This window comes from Fulmarus glacialis, unplaced genomic scaffold (assembly GCF_000690835.1).
Source record: "Fulmarus glacialis isolate BGI_N327 unplaced genomic scaffold, ASM69083v1 scaffold10640, whole genome shotgun sequence".
Classification (NCBI taxonomy): Eukaryota; Metazoa; Chordata; class Aves; order Procellariiformes; family Procellariidae; genus Fulmarus; species Fulmarus glacialis.
The window spans coordinates 35,063-61,361 of record NW_009188351.1 but is presented as its reverse complement, the minus strand read 5'-3'; the positions used below and the strand labels follow the sequence as shown (position 1 = coordinate 61,361).

At 38.8% G+C, this 26,299-nt stretch overlaps 1 protein-coding gene across 1 annotated transcript in view; it reads right to left on the bottom strand.

Moving 5' to 3' along the window:
- ARPP21 (cAMP-regulated phosphoprotein, 21kDa) overlaps nt 1–25,870 on the bottom strand; it is a gene marked incomplete at its 3' end in the record, with an annotated part of 66,297 nt that extends 40,427 nt beyond the window's left edge. The window contains exons 1-10 of the mRNA XM_009578296.1: nt 25,801–25,870; nt 25,537–25,705; nt 23,586–23,791; nt 23,146–23,187; nt 22,706–22,747; nt 21,724–21,813; nt 17,492–17,642; nt 16,149–16,227; nt 14,779–14,838; nt 13,749–13,889 (exon numbers count right to left, since the gene is read on the bottom strand). Of these exons, the coding sequence (XP_009576591.1) occupies nt 13,749–13,889; nt 14,779–14,838; nt 16,149–16,227; nt 17,492–17,642; nt 21,724–21,813; nt 22,706–22,747; nt 23,146–23,187; nt 23,586–23,753 (773 nt within the window). The remainder of the gene's footprint in view (nt 1–13,748; nt 13,890–14,778; nt 14,839–16,148; nt 16,228–17,491; nt 17,643–21,723; nt 21,814–22,705; nt 22,748–23,145; nt 23,188–23,585; nt 23,792–25,536; nt 25,706–25,800) is intronic.
- Nucleotides 25,871–26,299: the final 429 nt, after the last annotated feature.

The following is a 26,299-nucleotide window of genomic DNA, read 5'->3' as shown; positions in this document are numbered from 1 at the left end:
CAAAGCCTGAGGGAAGACTGTTGAGTGAGAAATAGGATCCCACAGCAACAAATATCTTCAGGCACGCCAACCTGCAGGCCTCCCTCAAACATTAAAAATCAGAAAAGGACATTTAGTTGAAAGAAACGTAAACTAACTATTTTAAAGAAGATATCAGAGTCCAGTGATATTTACACGTGTGTTTGTGTTTTTTTCTTCAATACTGTTTACTGCATTTTCTTTTTTAACATCTATTGCAAAAACTTATTATTAGTAGAATATAGATGGTGAGTAATGTTTAAAACCAGTAAGTGGAACCAAATGCTCTAATCATTAGGGTAGAGAAGAGGTTGACTCTGCAAAGATTTGGGTCTGGTCCCCTGATGGAAGTCAGTGCAAGTTCCACATTCACAGCTTTAAAGTTCCCTGTAACCGTGCAATGCATTTGCTAAAAGGAAGCAGAGACGACGTGGTTATTCTGGGGAAATCTGTTGCATTAGTTTGTGAATTTGCAGGTGAATCAACTGCTTGAAAATGGAAGAAAATAATATGTAATTTTGAGTAAGATGCAGTGTACTGTCAATATACTAATACAGTATATAATTACAGCAATACAACAGATACAGTGAATTCATCTCATGTGAGTCCTAAATTAATAACAATCAAATTTACTTCTCTTCTAAGCTTTTTTAGCCCTGATACTGTCAGTGGTAGAGTCTGCACAATATACCAAATTGTGCTTATGCATGTAAGGGAGTGAATTTATCAAGCTTATTTTCAGCACTGGCATAAATTAAGATCTTACTCAAAGCATGGTTTACAATTATTATTATAAACCCCATGTAAAATCAGGAACTTATTCACTATTACCACACTGGTTACTAATTTACATCTTCAAATCCTAACCACACCTTAGATTAATTTTAAGTGGTAAAAATTGGGATTTGCATAGCCTTTTTGAAGAGACACTGAGTACTTCTGAAAACCTTATCACTAACTCAAGTACTCTAACTATTTAGGGATCTTTTGCAAAAAAACGCAAACAAAACAACCTACGATACCTATGCTATATTGGTGGGTTGACCCTGGCCACACAGTACACCCATCTACGTGCTAACAACCGTGTGCAAGAAAACAGACATGCAAATGTATGCTTACAAAGAATGCTGCCCACCTGTATGATGTTCAGTATTTCATTTACCCTGTCTGGAATGAGTGGATCACTTGAGAACCTCAAACCCCACTACTCAAAAAAAGCTTACGGAGGACATACCAATTCCCTTTTAAGACAATAGGATTTTTGCAATTTGGGAACCGTACTGAGAAAATTGGAAAGTATGACCCAATTATACGTTAAAGGCTCAGAAACCAACACACGGGGAGGTGGAAATCACACAGGCTAAAAAAAAATGTAAAGTTTGGGGTGGTTTTTTGTTTGTTTGCTTTTATTTAAAATAACCTTTTGATCATCCAAATTTTTATTGCTTGACAGTATGGGTGGAAGCAAAACATCTGTGCCCTAAAAATGCAACTTCACAAAAACACAACCGCATGTGAACTCATTTAGTATTTCCTAAAAGTTGTCAGGTAGCTCAGTTAGTCATCTTTTTGGCAACGTGTTTCAGAACAAAACACACAGCGTGTTTCCTCCTTCCCTGTAAAGCTTTTGATCAGGTGGTACGAATGTTTAAGAGAAACTGGATCTCAGAGTAAGTTAGTGCTCTTTGCCACGCATCCTCAGGCAGTTGCGCAGCCCCCTTCTCACTCCCAGACCTGCCAGAGAGCGTAGGCCCTTTCAGCAGCCAAGACAGCCTCTCTTCTCCATCCTGCCTAGCAAGGTAGCACCATGCTATTCAGGCAGGTGCCAGCGGGATACCTGCAGGGAACCAACTTCAGTAGGCGTCCCGCAACCTTTCACCCTGAAAAGCTTCCGAAAACTCGCTGAGCATCTGCAGGCTTCTACAAAGTCTGCTCCCATCACTCAAAATCTTTGGAAAACTTTTCCTAATCCATTTTCTTTCACAGTGAAAAGAAGGAGAGGAAGGCAAAATCTCAGGGCAATACTGCTTTCCCATTTCTAGCGGTTGTGCTCCTTCCCATGCAGCCAATGATCATTTCAACTCTTTCAGCCTTATTTTTGTGTTGGGAGATCATTATAACATGTTTATAACAGGTCAAGTTTCTTATTTCTGTGCTTGGAATGCTTTCACTGTGAGGGTGACCGAGCACTGGCACAGGTTGCCCAGAGAAGTTGCGTCACCTCCATCCTTGGGATGGTCCTGGCTCTAGGTGGCCCTGCTTGAGCAGGGGGGGTTGCACAAGCTGACCTCCAGAGGCCCCTTCTAACCTCAACCATACTGGCATTTTGTGAAATACTGAGTCAGACACATAGTAACAAATCCATAGCAGAACAAAGCTCCATCACTACCTCTTTTAGATGTTTTCTGTGTCTGCTTTTTGTTTTGCAAGTTGGCCATTCTCATTTACCTTTCTCATTTTATAGTTACCTAAAAGCCATCTGCAGTCCTTACTTAAGCAAGGCCCCAACAAAGACACTTTTCTGGACTCATTCCTTACAATGAAGCCTATATTTTGGAAATGGTAAAGCTGGAATAATCAGCAAAACATTTCTGTGTGTCAGAAAGGGGAAAAAAAAAAAAAATTAAGATTTTGATAGCAACATCCATTATAAGATTTTTTTCTACTATCATTATGGTGATTTTAATGTGAGCTACTTCCATTCACTTCAGTAGAGTTCCCCTCAATTTATCTCTGTATGACAGAAAACAGAGTTCGCCCCTCAGGCATTTTTACATGAACCCTTTAAGGAGAACTCCCCATTACACGCTCATTTAATGCTTTTGATTCCAAGTCAACCATTGTAAGTAGTAATGAAAAATCCCAAAACCCTAAGTACCTTCACCAAGTATTCACTATTTAATCAAATTACAGATTTTAAAAACATATTGCCAAGTGGTAATAGCTATCAGGATACACGGACTAAGGAAGTCACAGGGCATTTCCTTGCATCTGCCGTGTTTAGAAGCAAACTAACGCAGTTCCACAGACCTCTATTTGCGGGGGAGATAAGAAATGAAATACCGGGGGAGGTGTGTGTGTGTGTGTGTGAATCTGCACTCATTTAGAATAAGTTAATTAGCTCTGAAATAACTGGCTAAGAAACAGAAAACACAGAGACCACACCAAAAGGACAAATGGAAAGAGACAAGCATGAGCTTTGAACGTTACAGTTCTGAAGACTTAGCTGCTGTTTTAGCAGAGCACACAAACAGTCCGGGATTGTCAGGGCTGACATATATGCAGCACATAAATCTTTATTATGAGGCATATGTTTCTGACAGCACCACAGTGCACAGGCTGTTGCAAGATGCCTTTCAAAAGAAGAAACAACCTCACCATGTGTGGAAAAGATGGGTTTGCCAGTAGAGCGCCAGTAGATGTAGCTAAAAATCTAGCAAGTGCTGTAGCGCATGTCATCCGCAAAAGCCTCACAGATAACAGTGAAGCAGCTGTCTGAAGGAAGGCAATATAGGAAAGCAAGTTCAAAAGTGGAGATCGCTGCGGTGTGCAAGAGTCTAAAAAAAATGAACTTTGCATTTGCAATGCAATGTTCATTTAATGCACTTAACGGGGGACAGTATGTTAATATTCCTCTCTTGAATGAATGGCAACACAAAGTGAAAGATAGGTAGGATAACGGGGCTAGGAACAGGCAAAACACCACCCCTGGGTACCCGCAGGATCATCATCTGGCAAACAAAATGAATAACCGACAAAATGTTCTTACACAAGGATGCCATCAGGAGAGCAATGGGGCGGCGAGTGCAGGGCAGAAGCGCTGCTGCCGACAGGATTCAGAGAACTTGTGAAGATTTAGGGCACTCTTATGCAGGTGTTCTGATGGTTTAACAGTGTTTTCTTGTTATTTGCACTTGTCTTTAATTAAACTGACTGCTCAGTCCAACATCACGTTGCTTCTATTTTGAAGGCATGCTGTGACACAGTATGGTGGCCTTTCTTGCTTTGCTAGTTTGTGAATATCTACTACATCTGCCCGCTGTGCTTTTTTTGGTTTTATGCTGGAGGCTCTCCTAGGGCTCTGCATTACCGCCACAGTAAAACTACGTAAGCATTACTGTTTTTTTTGCTTTACCTCGTGGGCCAAAACTCTATTATCTGCAGTACAAATGAATGTTTTGATCATGGAGACATGGGAACATATTATGAGAGTTTGAGAATTTACAGAACTTGGAAGCAAATATCATCGTCAAAAGGCCCCAACTAAATGATGAAAGGCAGAATTCCAGCCCTAGAGGTTAAATTATTTGATTAAATTTTCTCAGAATAGCATTTTTCAAGAATGAGGGCCCAGAAATTCAGCTTTCAAATAGGCTTCGTGTATTTAAGGGCTGATGGATGCTAAAACACAGTTTCAAAAAGTCAGAGTGGGAATTTAAATGCAGATAATTGTTAAAAGTACAGTGCAGTTATATTATCACAACTTAATACTTAAAACCACTCAAGATGGCATTTCAAGCATTTGAAGGTAAATGCCTCATTAACAGATTGCTGTTTTTATAGTATGAGTCACTAAGAACTTCTGTTATGATGATAAAAGCACATTGAAAGCCATCGAGAAAAAAAAAAAAATTAACCCTGTACAAGACAGTTCCTTCAAGGTGCTGCCTTCTCTGAAGCACAGGGGAAAAAAACCCTCAAATACTAAATGCTACCTTTTTTCTCATTAAAGACTGTAATTCTTTAACACTTTTTTCAGAACAGCATCTGGACTCTAAACATGCTCTGTATTTATTACTAAACAACAAGGATGTGAAAAGTCACAAGTTATTTTGACAGGCATTCTCCCTCTCTAATTGGGGTTGCAGATAAGTCTGGCAGGACTGAAAGGAAGAGCCAGTAACGCTACATGGAAGCGACGTCCCCCTGGATTTTTCATTGAGACAGAGTGAGGTTCATTCTGTCACTCTCGCCCCCGCCTTCAAGATGCTCAGTCCCAGTACCCCAGCAGCACCATTTCAGCGGGGCTGGCACCAGTAGCGTTTCCCATATGACAACGATGGTGAAGGTGAAGGCTGCAGGACGGATAGAGATGATGTACGCTGAATCTCTTCCATGCCAAGTTATTCTGTGTGAGGACCAAGCAGAGGGCCAGATCCTGAAGGCTTTCAGAGTATACGGTATTTAAAGAACCTGATCTAATGTTGAGGTATCATAGCACAACTCATGACCCTCACAGGCTTTCCTAAAGTTTAATTCCAGAAAGTCATCCTGTTTTAATCTATGGATACAAAAATCATAGGACATTTTGATTCCCTGAGAGTCTGCCTGATTACAGGCTTCAACATTTGGCCCAGTATTTTGGAGCCAGAACATGGAAACCCAGCTCTGAACTCACAGGAGATGCTGGCAGGCCAAGGGTGCACTGAAAGACCAGCTCTTCTGCCACTCGGGGCTGAAGTATAAAGCCCTCTCTCAGACAGGGACCATTTCAGGAGCTTCAGAATACTTTGCTGTCCTCCTGTGATCAAACCAAGATTATTTCTGTACCTGAAGGACCTGCTTCTCCTGCTCCCACTCCCCTGGATTGGATTTACTTCTTGATATTCAGGATGTCTGTCGAGTCTGAACATTTTGCACAGCATCAATTTATTTCCAGCTAGTAGAGGCTCGTAAGTGGTAGCATAGTTTATTATGGAATTCATTAATACTTGATTTTAAAGATGTGGCATACTCTGTAAGTGGCTGAAAATTAGTGTGTTGCATAACTGCTGTGATCTATTTAAAATTACATTTTTCTATCTTAGAAGTTCAAAAATTAACACGGAAGAGAGATAAAAAGGAAGCAAATTCAAGATTTGAAGACTACCAATGAAGGCAAGATGGTTCCCCAAAAGCCAACAGGCTAATGAAGAAACTATTAGTCCTCTTGAAATGCCCCATGCGTACAAATTAATATCATAACAAATTCTCCTGCTTACTTCTGCTTCAGGCCATGAACATTCTTCCCGTCTCCAGCAGGAAGACTCATGGATCAGAAGTGATTCCTTTTTTAGCGTCTGTTTTTAATAACCTGTCAGAGACAGCCTCACAAGGCTACCTTGGAAACAGCGAGCAGAAACAACTGACTTTGCTTATAAAGACAAAGGTTTCTCAAAACTCACGATACTTTTTTCATTTCTAGTGATGGTGTCACGTTTCCTACATTTAACACGAGGCAGGCAACAGAAGCATAAAAGGCAATTACTGAAAACAATTTGGACCACCTCTAAAATTCACTTGCTCGTGTATCAGCACCTCATTTCTAAAACACCCAGATTTAAAGACATTATTTTACCTACTACTGACATACCTCTGAGGAAAGCACAGGGGCCATTTCAGATTTCCAGACCTGCCTACAGTGATTTGAAAGTATAAATGACCAAACAGCAGCTTGATTAACGGGCACTTTCCTGCTACAGCTTGGACGAGCACATAAAGAGATGGATTAATTATTTATGCAAGAAAGAGCTTCCCTCAACCGAATTACCTACTTGCTATTCCATAGCACTCGCTTCCTGGGTAACCTTCCATCTCCCCACACAGAGCAGGTGACGATAACCTTCTAGGTTTATCAAAACTTATACTATTAAGTGGTGTAATTGTAAGAATTAAAAAAAAAAAAAAAAAAAAAAAAAAGAGAAAAAGAGAAATACCATAGATGTCTTCTGATTAATGCTTAACTAATATTTCATTACAGTATAGAAGAGCTGTAAAGTACATGTCCACCTTAATTATAAACAATTTAGTTTTGATAAATTACATTAGATGAAAATTTAATATTGGAGCTATTAGAACTGGTTCATTAACCCTAACATCTCATTTACAGAGTAAGTCGTTTCCATGGGTCCAGTATATGGCTTACACTGACTGAAGTAAGAATGAAGCCAGTATTTAAGGGTCAAATTCAGCTCAACTTCAAGTGTACCAAGTATTTTTTTTTTCTTTTGTATCTTTCTTTTGTATTCTTTCATGTAAAACAGGCATGTGACTAAAATGAGAGAATGCTTGCTCAGAAAAAAGGCTGTCCTAATCCAAGTATCATTAAAATCAAGAACATAAACATTTTCAAAAAAAAAAAAAAAAAAAAAATACGACTGGGAGAAAAAAGCTCAATCCCTTCCAGATGAGCATAAAGCAGTGAAATTATGAATGTGCACAACCTCAAATAGTGCATTTAGCAGAACAACTTTATGTTTGAAACAAATGCCTGTAGCATAATATTAAGATACTGCTAAAATCCCTAGCAGTTATTAACATACGTATACCCTCAATTACTTCTCCAATCACATGTGACTGGATAAAAGAAAGGCAATTCCTCCACATAAGGTGGCTCTCTCCTGGGATAAAAAGCTGAGGCATTGCAGTGCTCGAAGAGGTTCAGGCCGCTGCTGGAGGCAGACATTTCCTGAACCTCAATGTGAAACATCAAATTCCCCCTAACACTTTTCTGAAGCGTTTCTCAGGAAGTTCCCCACTCCCCCTCGGACGCAAGTGCCTTCCCTTGCTCGGCATGCAGGGATCTGCTGCCCGGCTCTGGGCTGCAGTGGGAAAGGCCAGAAAGGAGCTGAAGGCTAAAACCTAAGCGTCACAATAATGACTACTGGGATGCTGGGCTCTTGCATCCTAAACATGATTACTATTGCACTGAAAAAAGTTTTTTCTAATCGCGTTCCTAATTTAATCCCAGATTGAAATAAATAGATTATTTTTGTATGAAAAACTCATGAAATAAAATCCATTAAAACCAACATAATTTGTTACTTCAAAGCTACACATGTTACTATGCAGCTACATAAGCTCATGGTTATTATTATATGTTACTGCTTTCTTATGTTCTTACTAAATTCTTAGTTGCATAATGTATTAGTTCAGCTTAAACTGGAACAATGTCTCAGACAATTACAGTGTTATTTCTCAGTTATAGGGTTTTTTTTTATTTTAGTTGCATACATCTACTACGCACCCTTATATTTCTCTACACATTTGTAACATATGACACTGGTATACTGATTGGGCAACAGAACTGCAAACCAGAGGGAAAGTATAGATATCCCCAGTTTCTGCTTATTTCTTAGTAGTCAAGGAGCAATTATTCTGTAGTGAAGACGGGAAAGAGGTAACTACAATAGGAAACAGAGGAACGGAGTGGACTCCATAGTCCCTTGAAGAAAAGTAACGCAAGACTCCAAGGAAAAAAATAAAACCAGAAATAATGGTGTTCACATATGTTTTCCTGCATCATATGGCTCATAAAAGTGATTCTGCTCTTATGAGATCATTACGCTGTGTACATATATGATAATCAAGGATAGCATTAGGTGCTTAAATGCAGATGCAAAAACATACAGCAAGCCATTTGCCAGATAACTATTCCGTATTACAGCGCGGGGGCAGAGGTGGAACTCAAAACTGTGCTTCAAACTCTCTGGCAAACATTGAATTCCTTTGACTGAGAGCCTACAAAAAGTAAGATATAGGTGTTCAGGTACACAGTTGTAACTACTACCATATACCTAACTAGAAAAGAGCCATTACCAATTGCATGTGGAATATGTCCCATCTTTCCCAACGGCAAACAACTGCTTAAAGAAATTGAAGTCATTTACGCTGAGCCACCATGAATATCTTATTCACTCAAGGGGAAAGACATACTTTTCTGCATGCTCCAAAGGCTGTAACATTTGGCATCTCAAGAAAGTCTTCTTGACACTTCAGCCTAGGGTAACAAAAATTTCTAGAAACTAATCCTCATTGAAATTGCCAATGTTCAGTGAACACCATTTTACTGACATGCCTGTAGGATCCTGTACCAAAGTTCAGATTCTTATCTTAAAATGGTGAAACTGGCACAGCATACCTCTACTAGCATAGATGTTATCTACAAAAAGATCACTCGGTGTATACACAATAGAAACCTAATGAGAACTTTTCTTCTCTGTTTGTGATTCAAACCACCCTTACACAGAGGAGACAGAATAACACAGATTGTATGTCATAACTACAAAGGTCTTGTAGGTTATTCAACGTACATACTGTACAGTATGTCTCCTTCCACTGATACAGTTCAACCTGAGATTATAAGGAACCCCTGTAATACACATAACATCTTACTATTGCCCAAAGTTTTTGATGCATCTCAAAGGCACCAAAAAACCTTCCAACCGGGCCAATACTGTATTAACATTTACGTATTAACAGACTAAGAAGAAAACGAAATATTACAAGGATCGTAACTCATGATGTTCTTGAAAAAAAATTAGTCATAACTGAAGATGTGAGTATTGGTATAAAGTTCATAATAGGTATGTTACACCCTCAGAATGTATGAAAATGTCTAAATACAACCATTATATATCATAAGCACTCCACCTTCTCAATTCTGATGAGCCCTGCCACTCACGCTTAAATAAAAACGCACATGAACGCAGGCGTGGGCTGCGGTACAGACATACTTGTCACATGGGTGATGATCTCAACAAAATGAAAACCCTTTTCATTTGCCAAGCACACCAAATACACTTCCCCTACATTTCCCCACCTATCTACTGATAAGTGAATGAATCTGATTGAACTGATACGTGTAATAATATGAACAGTTCTGCAAAAAGCTCTGAAGTACTTCCAGTTGTTTGATAGGAATTATGAGGACTATACGGAATAGAAGGTGGCACATACCCATTTTTTTGGCTCCAATTTGGGATGCCCTGTCTGACATCTTGCCTCAATTCCAAACTTCTGTTTATATCATATTTCACTGTCTTAAGTTGCCCATATATTTCAGTGTATCTTTAGATGGATGACAGGCAGACACAGATGACAGACAAATATACATTACAATGATGACACGAGTGCAGTTTCATATTGAACAAAGCAGACTTCCCATTTTATGTAGTATTTGAGCTCTTTGACTATAAAAACAATAAAAAATCCCTCCCTCATTTTCTGATCAACTTTTCTCCTGTATACTGCTGAGAATAAGATTTTAAAAGTTGGACAATTTAGTTAGGCAGGACTTTGTAAGATATGAGACCATGAAAAATTATATCCATTTTTTGAATTTGTTCCTTTTTAACCTAGTCTTAATTTAAAAAATCATACAGAAAGATAATTTGTTTTTAAAATCCACTATTCTGTAATGAGAGCTAGAGTACAGAGACTTAGTTTATGAAGGTTAACAAACGTTTGGGTAGTTGAGGTAATCTCTCAGTTTTAAAATTTCATTTCATAAAAAAGCTTCAAGAACAGTATGACTTGTTCATATTCCAATACAATTTAAAAAAAAAAAAAAAGGCACCTTAGATTAAGCTCCTCATCGTAAATAGTCTTCAGCCTGCAAAATTGTCGTTATGATCTGACTGTATTTTTAAGGGAGACTTCACTGAGAGTTCACTAAAGCTCCAGGATTGCAATCCCGGAGAGATTCAAGTCCTAGTGCAGTTTTACCATCGTCTTCCCCTCTCCGTAAAGCAGCATAGTTGATCAGACAAGCCATGGCCCTCCTTCCAGCTGCAACCTCTTCAATAAGCACTTTCTCAAATTCCAAGCCCTCAAAAAGCAGGTATTTTTTATAGGCATAGGTACACAGAAGTGGTTATATGTTGCCCTAAGATGGCCAATTGATGAAAGAAATCAAATGCCCCATCCACTCCATTTACACCCTAGTTCCCCGTTTGACAGACCCTACTCCATACCGCGGCACCTCTAAGGTAGCGTTGTTACCAGATTTTCCCAAGCAGCCCATTCATCTCAAAGCCATTAACTCTCCTGACGCTTGTGCCTCCAAGCACCTGCAGGCAGGGAGAATGAGGGGTCTCTGCTGAACAGAATAAATGCACCTCATTGCCCAGAGTCAGGGAAAAATTCATGGATTGCAAGTGTGAGCAGCGATGTGACACGAACCCTCACTCGGCCAGAGAAATAAGCCACACGGTGCTTATTCAAGCTCGCACGGTGACTGTGCAGAGTCATATGCTCTTCCCAAACAGGCACACACCGCAGAAGTAACAGCCAGTGCAGAATTTATGAATTCTTGAGTATGCAAGAATATTCTTCCCTCTCCACAGTATGCAGCTGAAGTACTTTGGAAACCATATGCCATAAAGAGATAATTTATTGTCAAAATGCAAATCTTCAGAATATCTGTCTATGGGGCCTCTCCATAAATTCGCATCAAACTGTCAAGGCTCAGGCTTAAAGCACAGCATAACCATGTCGGACAGCGTTTCAGCTGCTTTCCAGATTCTCCGGTATTCTGGATACTGTCCAAGTAGTAATTAATAGAGCCAACACATTCCCAGTATTTGGTGTTGATTCTGAATGGCACAAAATTGTCTCCTCTGAGAGTACTGAAATGCAGAACACACGAAATCACATTGGACACTTTCAGATGTGGGACTTACACAATATTTGCTGCGGATAATAAAAATCTCATCAGCCCTTATTCAACCTGGATAATAACAATCTATTTTCTGTCAGAGCCAGGGCCGTTTTAAAAAAACATGCCATCTCCTCCACTTATGAAAAGAAAAAACATGCCATCTCCTCCAGCTACTTCTACAAAGCTTTATTTTACAGCAGTATCAAAATAATGTAAATAATACACTGGAAGCACCATGATGCAATATGAGCTTCATATAATCCAGTTACCTCCCATCAAATCACTGCAGAAGGGAAAATATCTGCACTTTGTGTGGTGCTTACAAAACAGTCAACAGAGGGGCAAAGCCCTGTGTTTATTTCTGGAAGATCTACACAGGAATGGTAGCAGAACTAATTTGTCTGGCTCCGTGCCTCACCTCCTGCAAGACCACAGCTAAAAGGGTCATTCGATCCATTATACCCCTGCAACGTCCTGCCCGCTGAGCTTGCCCACAAGGATGCCAATTCATGCCTGGTAAACAGCCTTGCTTGCTCATTCCCACCACGCAAGAAGCCACAGCTTCACCAGCGCACTCGGATAAAGTTTTGACAACTTCAGTGTCCTCTCCAGAAGCGCCATGCAAGCATTTCCAACAGCGCTTCCAGTGCTACCCATCTCTGCGATGCACAGCCACACAACCGAGCAAGGCATTATCAGATATTCTCACATTATCAAGTCAACCAGGAGAAGACAATGCTGTGAGGAAAGATCTGTAGCAGTTGTTGTCACAGAGGTGACACAGATGTGAAGGGAAAAGGGAGAACTGTAAAGAGAGAGGAGTGCCTAGAAAGCATTCAAATATGATTGATTGTGTTTTGCTTAAGAGGAGACTATTTTTTTTTCTCATTTACAGCTCAAAAAGAACACCAGTTTGCTGCATACCCAGCTTTTATTTATTCATACCCAAACATAGCCCTTTGCACAGGGGCACGTATTACCAGACCCTGAGGCTAAGCCTTAGCAGCCCAAGTGTTAGTTTTATCGAGCTACCATAATCCTCCTGACTTCTGAAAATCAGACTGTTAGTCCATGCTTTATACAAACCTTTAAAAACATTAATATCTAAGTGTTGTTTTACAGATGCCCAAGTATCTCAGGGATAGCCCATGAAAAGGATCTAAAATAAATTGTCCATGATCTTAAATTTACTTCACACACGGAAGATTTTTAGGGCTCAGTGAAATAACAAATACTAATGTGTTTGGCTCAGGTTTTGACCTTGCAAAATTAGTTAGTCCCTCTAGCCTTTTACAGGAGAAGCTAATAACATTAAAAAAAAAAAAATACTCTCTGCAACTGCATTTAAGTAAATCACCTAACTACTGGATATGTAAATGAAATAAATACTTTTATTTCTCCTACTAATTGAATACAGGAAGTACACAATTTTCAAGTGGGGCTTTCTTGTTCCAATACCAGATACCAGAACTTCATTACCTAGTTGTAATTACTTCCTCTTCATTACGTAGTTTATAGGTCAAGAGGGAAAAGGCGGCTACGGTTCCATGATGGTTAATACACACGTGGCACTCAGCAGCACAAGTGATGTTGCTTAGGCAAGGACACATGAGTGCATCTTTGCTGAATTAGCCAAGTATCTTCGTATCAGCTTTTGCTAGCTTTATAGAGGAGAGCATAAAGCATGCCAGCACAAGTTTAACCTACCAGGAATTTTGCAATGCATTTGAACCATCAGAAAGAATTCATATCCCACAGAAATTCTGTAGTCAAACAATGAGATTTGAAGAGAAAATAAAGCGGAACCAGGAGGGGAGAAGAGGAGGAAAAGGGAATGAATGGTGGCAGGTGGTGGAGGGGAACCAAATCCTAAACAATCAGGTTAGGCAGAAAACAACTCTTGAAGCAGGGAGAGCCAAAACAAGGGAAGAGGCAATCTTCCAAGTATGTTTGGCTTATTTAGGAATATAGCCGTATGGTATCAGGTGACACGTAAAGCAACGAGCTCATTTCTGTAGCAAAGTGGTGGCACTAAGAGTCAGGGAAAGTAACATTCCAAGATACTGGGTTAAGTTTCTTGCAAGAAACAAACTGGGTTGATTTCTCCTTATACTTCTTTATATCCTTAAATAACCTCACAATGTGAGCCCTGTTCTCCCCTCCCACCCTAGAAAGCGATAAACAGCACTCACTCTTGCTACAAAAATAAAAAAATATATTAAAAAAAAAACCAAAACACACCACACAGTCATGGTACAAACCAGCTCTTGTGAAAGGGAACAAGGAAAAACACAACAGCATTGCTACTTACATTCTTGTATTGCTGGTCTTGTTGATAATTACAGATTTTCCAGTCTGATCCACATTGTGATCCATTCCAAAGTAAGCTGCCACTCTGTGCACTAACATCCTCTGATACGACGACATCTGAGGGAACTTTTTATAGTGATTACTGGAAAAAAAGACGACAAATCACACTGATAATTACATTTCCCTCTGAGCTATAATTAAATGAAAATAGCAATACATTCGATAATTCAGTGGACAGAAATCTAACAGAAAACTTCTCCTTTGTGTATTTACATATAAATGTTTGCTACAAGAAGGCAGAAAAAAGAAAGGAACTATTTTTAGCGCATTTCCATGCGCTACATTGGGACAAACAAAGCTCATGCTTCATGGTATTGACCAAGTATTCTGTACATTGGGAAGAACTCATCCCCTGACACCGCACACACGCTCACGCTCCCTGCGCAAACAATCCTGCAGATTTGCTGAGGTACTGGCAACAGCTTTCTGCCTTTCTGCCAAAGGTCAGCTGCAGGGGCATGCCAGAAAGATCTAGTTTGGCAAATACTCCTTTTTTCTCTCGTACTGAAAAAATGCTTATTTCCCATCGGCATAATTTTTTCCTCTGCTGCTATTCTGACTCTCTATTTTTTAAAGCTGCAGAAACATTTTATTATCAAGAGCACGTGGTAGCAAGAATCCCTCCACCCAAGTTCAGTCTTATTTTCCAACGCATTAGAATAACATAGCACGCAGGGAGACCCGCGAGGTAGCATATTTGATCATCCTCTGCACTGAAAGCTTTCATTGTATTTTTGGACCTAAATGAGCGGAGTCAGTGCAATTACGACACAACGAAAAGCAAAAGGTTTTCATTTATATCTACGGTATTTTAAGCAGTACTACCATGTGTCAGGAAATAAAAGCCTGATCTTGCAGTGTGCCAGTAACAGTGCTCAGGAGCACTGTGGTCCATATGAGTGTATCCCTCACACAGCTCACATTGCTACATACATACGTGACTTAATAACCAAGTGTGGAACTCGACTTACTTGTTGTCACTAATAAAATCAATAATTTCCTGTTCCATTTTCAAGAGTATCATTCTGTCCCTGTCAAAAAGAAATGCAAGGATTTGTAGCATTAACTACCAATAGACATTTTAGATTAAAAAATGAATATATCAATGTTTGTAAGGCAATTTTGCAAGCGTTGTCAGCCATCTTGGTTAAAAATGAAACGTGCTTTGCCCTGGTGCATCTGCAGAAGACTGCAGCCTGCTTTGATGCACCTTTGCTGACATACGTGACAGATTTAGCTCTTCCTTGAGCTCAGCTACGGTGTGAGAGTGCTTCAGCCACGCCAGGCTGTCATCAACGGCTTGCATAGAAAGGCTCTGACTGGTATGGATAGCTTTGGTCCTTTTTCACCCTTTTTTTGATGGAAAATGAGATTTCCAGCTAACCTAGCTCTTTCATGAGAAGAGCTGCTACCCACAGAAATTTTCAACATCTTGTCCGAGACATATCTTCCATGAGGCATTGACTTGCAGGCAAGAAGACTGGGCACATTTAATCTAGTTAGAGAGCACAATGGAGGACAACGCCTTTGAACTATGGCTCCCAGGAGGCAATGCCACAGTCAGAATGCTCTGTTTTCAACTGGAATGTCTCACATGTTCCTTTCCCCCTCCTCTCCTGCCAAAAACATTCAAAAAATTCCCCAGCATATTTCCACGCATACATTTTTTTCTAAGCTTGACAGAGTCTACCACTCCTTAGTTCTTTTGAACTTCCTCATTTTGTGCAGATAAAACAATTCAAGGACCTTCCATCATCTATACAAGAGGTTATGCAAGCTGCTAGGTACCCAATTACTCCTAGTTCTCCTATAACTGCAGAATTACATCGTACTTATTTAACAGATTCAATTGAAATGAACATTGAAAATCACTACGTATAAAAATGTTACAAATCCTTTCTTAAACATTTAGAGGTAAATTTAACGGTGAGATGAGCTTGTTGCTCCAAATGAAAACTATAGGAATACCAAGAATTTGGCACTGTGCACAGGATTTTAATTGTGTACAGCATTGCCAAAAGAAAGCTACTTTATATTCAGATACAAATCTGCAACGGCAATGGTTGTAATATATTACTGCTAACATCATGTAGAGCTATATGCAAGAAGGTAAGGATAAAGACCAGATGTCACTGAAAGTGAAATTAAGCAATGGGTCACTGGGCGGAGGAATAGAAATTCATGACTTTTTATAGCTTTTGGTCAGTTAACAGCCTACCTCCATTACATTGTCCCTCATAACCATCTCCAGAACTAATAAAACAGAGTGTACAGTTATGGGAACTCAAAGACCACCAGCTATAATTTCAGGAGTGCCAGCTCTAATGCAGAAAATACCTACCTGGGGTTATTCTTTAATGTGTTAATGAGAAACTCATGCAAATCTATGCCTGTTGAGTCTGTATACTCTTGACTGCAATCTGAAAAATAAAAACAAACACCCCCCCCACTCATTTATTTCATTTCAAGAGTTACGATTAAGCTATGCTACAAATCAAAATCCATTTTCCAGCAACAATCTGAAAGCTATGCTCTGAAAGAAAATGTTCATTTGGAGTTCAGCCAAGAAAGATCTATGCTCAGAAGTATTGGGTGGACGTTCATGGTTCCTCCGTACTGTTTTACTGAGAACGCAGCACCAAAACTAGACACCAACAGAAACTGCTGGTCATTTGAAAATCATGGGAAACGTTCAATGCCACTCAAGACCCTGGGAAGTTCTTTCTTTAAACTACTAAAAAAAATTTAAAAAAAAAAAAAAAAAGAAAAGATAAGTTTTATTCATCAATGTCTCTTTGCATCACTTAATATGTGCTGTACACATAGCAAATGAGGCATCGTGCCAGTGGGAATTCTATTTGCATTAACAGACTGAAATCCAGTGACGCCCGAGAGTGGGCAGGTAATAGGGATGCGTGACAGTAGTCAGAATTAATTTTTCAGCGTTGCTATATCGCCTGACTCAAAAGTACACACAGATCCTCAAGCTGGCGTGAACTGTGAGAGCTCCATTGAAGCCAACTGACAATTCACACCAGCTGCGGATCCACACCCAGGTAGGCAATGATTATTTTTGAGAGATTACGCTGCAACTTTATATCATGGATTAATAAAAAGATTAAAAAAAAAAAAAAAATTTAGATACAAGATCTTTCCTGAAGAAGTCTTAGTAGATGATAATAGTAGATTGCAATGCAGGTTGAAGGTCATGGATGGATTTCCTTACCGCATTTGAGAGAAATTCTCCATGAGAGAGGAGCAATAGTGAAGAGGATTACTCTCTACTGCCTACATTGCACAAGTGACATGCCAATGTATTATCATTAATGGGGAAAAAACCTGTATTAGAGTCTTACGCTTATCTTATTATATAATCACACATATATTTACATATATATGTGTTTATACCAACACGGTTAAGGATTCAGAAGAATGATTTTACATTAAAGAAAACTAATAACCCTCTAATACCAAACCTCAGTTTGGAAGGTTTCTTCACTTTCAAAGCTTGATGTTTGTATGAAAAACACTCTCATGCATACACATTTCAGGTTCTGAATTTTCTCAATGTACGAAAACACTTCTACTGTGTATTTATACACAAATAAAGAAATGCATGCTTATAAAAACATACAATGCTTTTTATAACAGTAATTATAGCAATTTAAATATTTTAAAGTTCACCTTTTGATAACATTCTGATCTTGTTTTTTTCACTGTTTTTATCTTTTTCTTTATTTTTATCCTTCTCTTTTTCTTTCTCGGAGTCATCTTTACTAGATTTATCTTCTTCTTGCAAGCTAGGAAAACATGAAAGCTGTAGTTGGATTGATTCCTGTTGAGAAAAAAAGAAAGATAAATTTAGGGCCAGATTCAGTAAGCTTCCCATGGCTTCCAACCTGCAGAGATTTGCATTAAACTATGTGTAGCTAGAAAAGCTGAAGCCAGATACATTTCTTTCCTATTTGAAAAATGTTTTTTTTTTCCAGGAGAATGACGACATCTTAGAAGCCAAATGCTAGTGGTAAGTGTATTTCTTCCCTAATATTTGAATACTATAAACTTTTATTCTACCTACATTAAAGGCACTGTATTATTCTACACTTCAGTAATTCTCACTTAAGACTTATTAGACCAGTGAAATACATTTTATGTGGGCTTTCTTAAGTAATTCAATAATTTAATCAATACTACACATGTTAAATGATGATTGATTGATAGATGTCCAAAACGCTTTTCCTCTCACTAAAAAATCCTGCAGGTTCATATGAACTGTTCTGCACATGTAAGCGCAGTATCAGCAAGACTGAGCTTTCAGGCTCTGATAGTAGAAGAGTGCCAGTAAATTATAAACTCAGTTGTATAGAAGAGGGCTTATCAGGTACTTTATATGCAAACATGCCTTTAGCAAGAGGGGTGAAATGTGCACTGCGATTTTCAAACAAGTTGTGGTAAGTGAACTTCTCCAAGGCATCACAAGTTTTATCCTCAAGAATTCAGTATTTCAGAGACCATGAATTCCTTTGAAAGCATGCTTCAGCTTTAAAAACTTCGTTAAAACTGAGAATTCAAGCTGGTTTGTGTTTTCCAATTTGCTTTGAAGAACTTGTTATTTCCCACTTACAACATTAGTTTATACTGGCTTTGTTTTAACAAAACACAAATTGTTTTCTTTTGAAGTTACCATGGCATAATGTATATGTTTCAAGAAATACCAATCTGGTTGGACAAAACTGAAGGAAGCATAATTCTGTGTTCATATTCTTTTGAAGAAAAAATGGCCAAAATACTACTATATGCTTAAGTAGTGTAAAAATGCACATTTGAATTAAGCTGTCACAAAACTCCCTGGTAACGCAGTTTTCTTTAACAGAAGAGAGCCCTGCATGCCTGATAATTTTTTGGCATCATGTTAATGAAAACCAAACTCACCAATACTGGAGAAATCAGAGTTTCTTGAATGCTAGTAAATTCCCTTCCTTCAAAATTTTTCTAAGAATACTAGCATACCAAAAGATCAACACAAAACTTTAAAGTAAGGGGTGTTTTTTTTTTAAGTAACCAGACCATTATGAATTCAAAAGATCCTTTCAATACTTATTACAAATTTTAGGTTTCTGAATTTTTTAAAGAACTACAAATCAGCCACCACAACACATGTAAGACAAGATCCTAACAGAACAAGGTATCAGCATAACATGCCACAGTAAGACAGCAATTGGGTAATTTCTCAGCTTAATCATTACCGACTTTTTGTGAAGTTCGAATGTGGCACAAGAGACTTGAGATGAAAAGCACTGTAAAAGAGAAACAAAGCCCTAGAGCCAAAATTTAACCTGAACTACCATCCTTAATCTCTACTTCTGTTAGTTTTGGCTGACAGTATTAGCCAAGAACGTACAGTTTAGTGGGAACTCCTGGTCATTTGAGGTAAGGATACATAGAAAAATGTTTGCTAACCTGCTCAGTTGCACTCAGAGGACTAACGTTATGCCTGCTTTCCTTCACTTCAAATGGCAATTTGATTTCTCATTCAAACAACAAACTTTGGATCAACCATTGCCAGAAGACCCTGAAGGATAACTCTGATTCCCTGCACTGCCCGGAGCAGAGCGACTCTGTCGCTGGCTTTTCAAAACAGGAGAAAAATGTAACTGGCCATGCTGTTCCCAGGATATCAATCCTAACCCTCACAGTGGTTGTTAAAATGCACTTATGGAAAGAAAAATGACAGACTTTACACATAAGCAGACGCATGAACATACAGTAGATACCATCTTACATATAACATAATACTTATATACTTGCACTAGAAGAAACACACAAAAGGGCTGTAGAGTCGTGAAAGCAAGCTACTGTGTATTTTCTTAGATTTTTATTGATTTTTCTCAATAATAAAATACAGTGTTAATAAATACATTGATACAAGTTAAGTATAGTGAACAACAAAATAAATGTTCAAATTGCAATAATACACTTCTTGGTCAATAGTATAACATTAAAGGCAACATTCCTTTTAAGTAAGGACATAGTGAACCATCAGGTAAGCGTTCAAGATCAAGTAATACAGGTAAACAAGTTTTTTCCCTATACAGGAAAAGGAAGGCAAGTATTCAAATATAAATACAAACATCAAGTCTGCAGTACAATCCATACTCAGTAGTTCTGGCAATGTACCATACATTCTCTGGTAATTAATTCCCTGTGCTTTGTAAACCATTAAGATAAAATAATAATTAAAAAAAAAAAATTCCAAACCGAAAATAACCTTTTTCTCCTCTAAAGTGAAAGCAAAGCAACTCAGTTGGCACAAAACTTCCTGTATCCGTCAGCCAGCCCAAGGAGGAGCCTGCAGGTCCAGCTTTCCATGGCAAAGCTGAGCCGCATGCATTAGTAAAAGGTCAGTGACAGCAAAAGTGCAATTCCTATCTAATTAATTACACCAAGCCAATTGTGTCTTTAGGAAATGGATGCTGGGGTCCAGGGAGGCATTTTATCTCCCATAAATGTTTTGATATGGTCAAAGAAATCTTTGCCGCGGCTGGTCAAAGTCAGGTAAGACCAGAGGCTGTGCGTAACAGGAACCCCTCCTCTGCCTGGCGTCGGGGTGCAATCTGGACAGAGATTTTACCTCAAAACCTGCCAGTCTCTCTGACGTTTAATACAGGTCCTGTGCAGTACATTATAAACTACCATGCGATGCTCGGTACAATCTCTTTATATTATTCTCCTTTTCATTCTCCATTAAACAATAGAAAATACAAATGAAAGCAGAACAAAAGCCACACATCTTGAGTAACGCAAGTTAAGCAGAAAGCGTATACCTACAACAGAACAACTAATAAAATAACCTGCCCACCTACTGCATAAGCATCATTGTAGAGCAGTAGAACATGTAGTCGTCCCCCTGCTAAACAACCTGGGTTTTGGCGTTTTAAAAAAAATCTAAAAAAAAAAAAAAATAGAAAAAACTCTCCATACTTAAGAGCTAAGAGGAGAGCTGGATTTGTTTTGTTTCAAGTCAATAGAGGAAACGGTGAGAAAGTACACTTAAATGTGATTTTTTGTTTTTGTGCTAAGCTCACAAGAAGTCACTTGCTCAAGCTCTCTCGATGGCTGATCTCATTTACGCATAAACATCTCATAAATTACAGGCAATGCTCATGATGTTTTGATTTTGTTTTTTTTTAAGCCTTGCTCTCACCAGGCAAACGAAGAAGAGTATCTGAGGTTTTTACTTCTGCTTTTTGGAGTATTTTTTGAAGTTACTCTGCAAAGACTGCCACCAGTGTTATTGTTTGAGGTGAGGGGTGCAGGGGACAGAGCTCTACCAGGTGCTGGGAATACAACACTACCAGTACAGATAAACTCAAATACACGCTTTTCGATACTGGAAAATCTACACCAAGAGTTTAGAAAACAAATGCCATTCAGTAGGAGGCATCCTTGGCTCTACCAAGGTATTTTAGAGAGCGAAGGACCTGTGAATTTTATGTGAAGGGGGACACTGATATGAACTGGAATCTCAAAGGAACCAGAAACCAGAGTATATTCATAACTGTATCTGGTGCAGCCTCGAAAGAGATAGCCTTAGAGAAAAGAACATATTAATATTCTTTCTGATTGTTACTATTTTTTTTAATTTTAAAATCTGAATTCTTTTGAATTCTTTTCCATTTGCTGAAATTTTCAGGGGGTCTGGAAAAAAAAGCAAACAACACCCTGTGATATAGTATAAAACTAATATATCAAAATAAAGTTCACGCTAAACCAGATAACTTCATAAAAACGTGTTCATTGTTGGATGTAATTTTTCCCCCAAGAAAGACACTGTTAAATGCCCAATTAAGTAACATAATCATGCAACTGAACATGGAGGTCAACCATGCAGATAACAGCAATGATTGCAAGTGTACCTGATTATCATGAATATTTTCCGCTCCCGGGCGAGGGGATGACTCTTCACACACAGCAAGACTCCGGACAAGTTTTCCTTTAGCTCCTGACTGAGTAAGAGAGAGAGAAAACAAAACGGAGAACACTACTACTGACCCCAAGTCACATAAGCTGCACACATCAGCTGTCCCTAAATATCCCAAATAACTACTACCCACCCAGCCAGCAAAATTGTATCTGCCTTCGATGAGGATAGAAAAGGATTCTAAGCAACGAGCCATCTGCCACAGAGGGGAGGTGGTAGGTTTCTTTTTGCTTTTAATCATTTCTGCTACAGTTCACTTGCTTCCACCAAAAATCGTAACAGCAAAGAATAGACAATTCAATACTGAAGGTAATTTAACATAAAGTTAAACTCAATGGTTCCTTCTGTCATTTGGTTTTGGGTGGTTTTATTTGTTCACCCCTTCTTCTAGAGGCATTATATCCAAGGTACACAGACAATAAAATGTGCAAATTTTATGGATCTGCACTTGGAAAATTAAAAGAAGGTTTTGGGGTTGGTTTTTTTTTGTTCCTAGAAGCTCCTTTTTTTCCCCTGCTTAGGGAGCTAGTCAGCCTCTGCTTCTTTATGTCAAGATTAGTCCATTAAAATAAAATTCAAACAAAAACATTAATTACTAAAGCAAAAGGAACGAACTTTTTCCTTCTCCAGGGGCGCACACAAGCGCACATGCTAACACAAGCACACAGCAAGCTCAGCAGCATAAAAGTATGATGGATACATAAAGGGGAGCCTGACGCATTTTATGTAGAGGAAGCCCTCTGCCTTTGTGCAACAAGGTTACGGGGTAAGGGAGAGAAAAAAAAACCACCACAAACAAAAAAACCCCAACCACCACACAAGTGATGAAAGGCCATCATTTCAATTGCAGACAGACATTTGATTGAAATTCTTTCTCCTACCACGGCATGCAATTCCAAACAGAGATGGACCCTTACCTTGGATCTCTTTTTCTGCTGGTTCTGATTTGCACCTCGTTTCTGGGTATAGCAAAAAAGAGAAGCAGTTACCACTTCAGTGGAAAATGTGCATGACAAGAGCATTACCAATAAATAAAGAGACTAAATCATTCCTAAATGATATTTTAATCAGTTGCTGACTGCAAAAACAACTTCCCCAAACCCAGTCCGGAAAGCAGGAAAAACCAAGAATCATCTCTGTTCACTTTACTCATTTTAAGAACAGGTATAAACAACAAAAACATACTTCAGTGTTCTGTAATTTTGCATATAATAAAAATGTACAAAAAGGCATACTTAAGTAAATGCTCCCCCCTCCAAATTCCTCTTAAATTGTAGTCTCCCCCTTTATTTTTATATTCCATTGAGCAAAAAGGATTAAAACCCCCTCATCCGATAAAGTCTTCTTATCAAATTACCTTCTTAGGCTTTGCATAACAACTTTTTGTTGGCAGTAACACCTACAAACCAAACCACACATTAAGTAATTATTCATTAGTATTACCTGTAAATTCATGAGATCAAGGTAGTTTTCTAAATCCCCAAAGAGGGAAAACAGTCAAATATTTCACCAAGCTTTAACACAGACGTCTAGGAATTAACTTCTCAGAAAAATTAATAACACGGACAGCAGCCTAAAGAGCTTGAAAGGTATAACAAATAACAGCATTTATTTTATAGGGAGATAAGAGGACTCAAAATTAAAAAAAAAAAAGAAAGAAAGACAGAAAGAGAAAGACTCTCAAAACTATGAGAGAAAAAAATAGGGGAAGCGTAGGCAATGAAAGAGATCATAGAAATGGAAAGGCAATGGTAACACATTGATATTTAACACACCCATTCACTATTCCTGTCTTACCTGCAGCTCTGTCTTGGCATCGCTCAGCTTCTCCTCCTTCTCCTCTACTTCCGAGCTTTCAGATTTATTAAGGATACAGTTGTCCGGGTTCACTTCAGAGATGGCAGTCTCCTGCTCTTTCGCAGCTTCCTCTGCTGTCTCCTGGTTCAATTTACCTTGCTCAGACATTCTTCCAGACAGAAATTAAAATAACAAGATTTGGTGACCTGAAAGGTCAAGATATCACGACACAAACACACACACAAAAAAACACTGGGGGTGAATTTTTTTTTTTTTTTTTTTTTAAATTCCCAAGTAAGCCATTTCATTTCTTTTGATAAACAAACCAAAATATGCAGCTCAGGAGTGGAAAGCTATGTATGTCCCAGCTGAAGAGATGTACTGAATTGACAGTATTGGATAACAGCAGAATTGTGTCAGGTTAAACAAGCAGAGCTCTGATCTAATCAGTCTTGGTGGAAAACAGATTTAAGGTGAGGTGCTGCGGCTCCCCAGCCCTGTCTCTCCCAGCCCAGCCCCGGGAGTGCAGAGGTGCGGCACGGACGGTGAGGGACTCTCCACTACAGAGCTCAGTGGCACCAGGCAGGAAAGACCCATTCAGACTTCCAGGTCTCTGGCACCTCAGCGCTCCCCTCCTCTAGGTTCTCCCCCCACACACACTTTTTTTAATTTTCTTTTTTTTTTTTTTAATAAAAAAAGAAGAGCAAAACAAACAAAACAGAAAAAAACCCCAAGTGTGAGCAGCAACACTGGTTTTAGCACTCAACCATGTTTTTTGTACATTGCAGAAGCTCATGGTGCTCACTACCAGTTTAAAAAAAAAAAGGGAAAAATTTGAAGAGGTAATAATTCAATATAAATATGAAATCTAAATTTGGCAATAAAGCTCTCAGGGTCCACGTTTTCAGGCATCAAACTGACAGCTCCATTATTAAAATCCTAAGCCTCTTCCCAAACCCCATGTCACTCTCCAGCACTATGAAAATCCTACAGGAAGCCCTTGGCAGGTATTTCTAATGAAGATATCTTAACTGAACTGCATTTACTCTCAGCTCACAATGGGTTGTTGTACAGAAGCTTTAAAGGCTTTTCAAAGTTAAAGCCTATTATTATTTTCTCTCTCTTTCTCTCTCTCGCCCCCCAGCTCCCTCTTGAAGCCTCCCCCACTGATCAATTGTCAGATGAGACTCATGAATAATTTAACTTTTCTTTCCCCATCCATTTGGATTCAGAAGTATCTTCAGGAAAAACAACTGCAGTTGAGAAAGGGAGTTATTTCAGAAAGCATCTTTTGCAATACCTTGCTACTTCTCAACAATGAAACAGTGGCTATTAAGCAAAACCACACTTTGCCATGTTTCTTTTTACAGTTTGTAATTAACATTAAATAGATCTGATACCACTTACCTTCTTTTTTTTAAGCTATGTTTTAAGTAAAAAGTAAGACCTCCTGAGTTTTAAAAACTTACTCCTTCCAATTTTTGCTTTTGTTTTGACACTGTAAGCAAATACAATAATAAAACCTGTCCTACAAAATCTTCCCATTTGAGAAGGACTGTGGATTTCACAAGAAATAAAGCTACACCGTTCATAAATAAACCGACTGGAATATGAAGCTCACAAATTAGCTCACAGTAAGGCAATTCAAGGTTTGGGTTGTTCTCCTTCCTCCCACTGCCCTCCCCAGGAAGTCCCATAGTATTGACTATTCTGCAGTTACAACTGAAACTTGAAGCATTTCGCTAAAAATTCAAAAGACGATGAATGGTGAGACCTGAAACTGATCTGCTAAGCAACCCTTAATTTGTTAAGGAGTTACATCAAGAAATGCACACACATGCACAAGTTCTTCATGGGCATATTACCCCCGCAGCTCATCTACATGCTTACACAGTCTTCACAAAACCAATTACACTCATAGTTTATCAGCTGCACCAAAGAAGCCATTTACCTGAAAAACTGCTATAATTCCCACTGTCTTTCTAGCGTCTTCTGTTGCTCTTTGCTGGTTAAGTCCACACAAATGATCAATGACAACGTGAGTCCCATGTCCCCATTAACAGTTCAGAGTGCCAATTTCCATGCTGGTCCTTCAGAGACTTTGATGGATCATAGTCAACCTGGAAAAAGATGAAAAGTAAATAATAACAACAGTAATGATCATGGTACAAGTTAAGGATGCAATAGATAGGACCAGATTTCTAACACTAATGACCAGCTTCAAGCAAATCACTTTCGCAGCTTGATCCAGCTCCACCTGTCTCAAAACTGCTTGCTTCTTCTCTAATGAAGGCTAGAGCCGGCTGTTCAAGTCATAACAGCTCCTACGCAAGGAGCTAAAATTAACAATTGCATTATGCACTGAAGATTACTCACTTCAATTTTAACCTTTTTTAGTGAATTCCAGCACTTTTCATTAAAAAAAACCCATATATACATATTTATATATAAGCTCATCTGTTTGCTTCAACAGAAATCAATGAGGGTATGAGGAGAAAGGACTTGCCTGCTTTTTAACTACGGCTTCTGCTCCAATTAAAATTTTGATAGTCAAACACTATTGAAAAAGAAGCTAGGTGGGTGCTTTTAGAAAGTGACCTCCTTTGCCAGGGTAGTGAATCGAGATGTTAATTTAAATAAGTCGAATAAAAGTTGGGAGGAGGAGAAGGAAGAAATCCTATTCCCTGAACAACGGCCACCAGAAAAACTTTCTT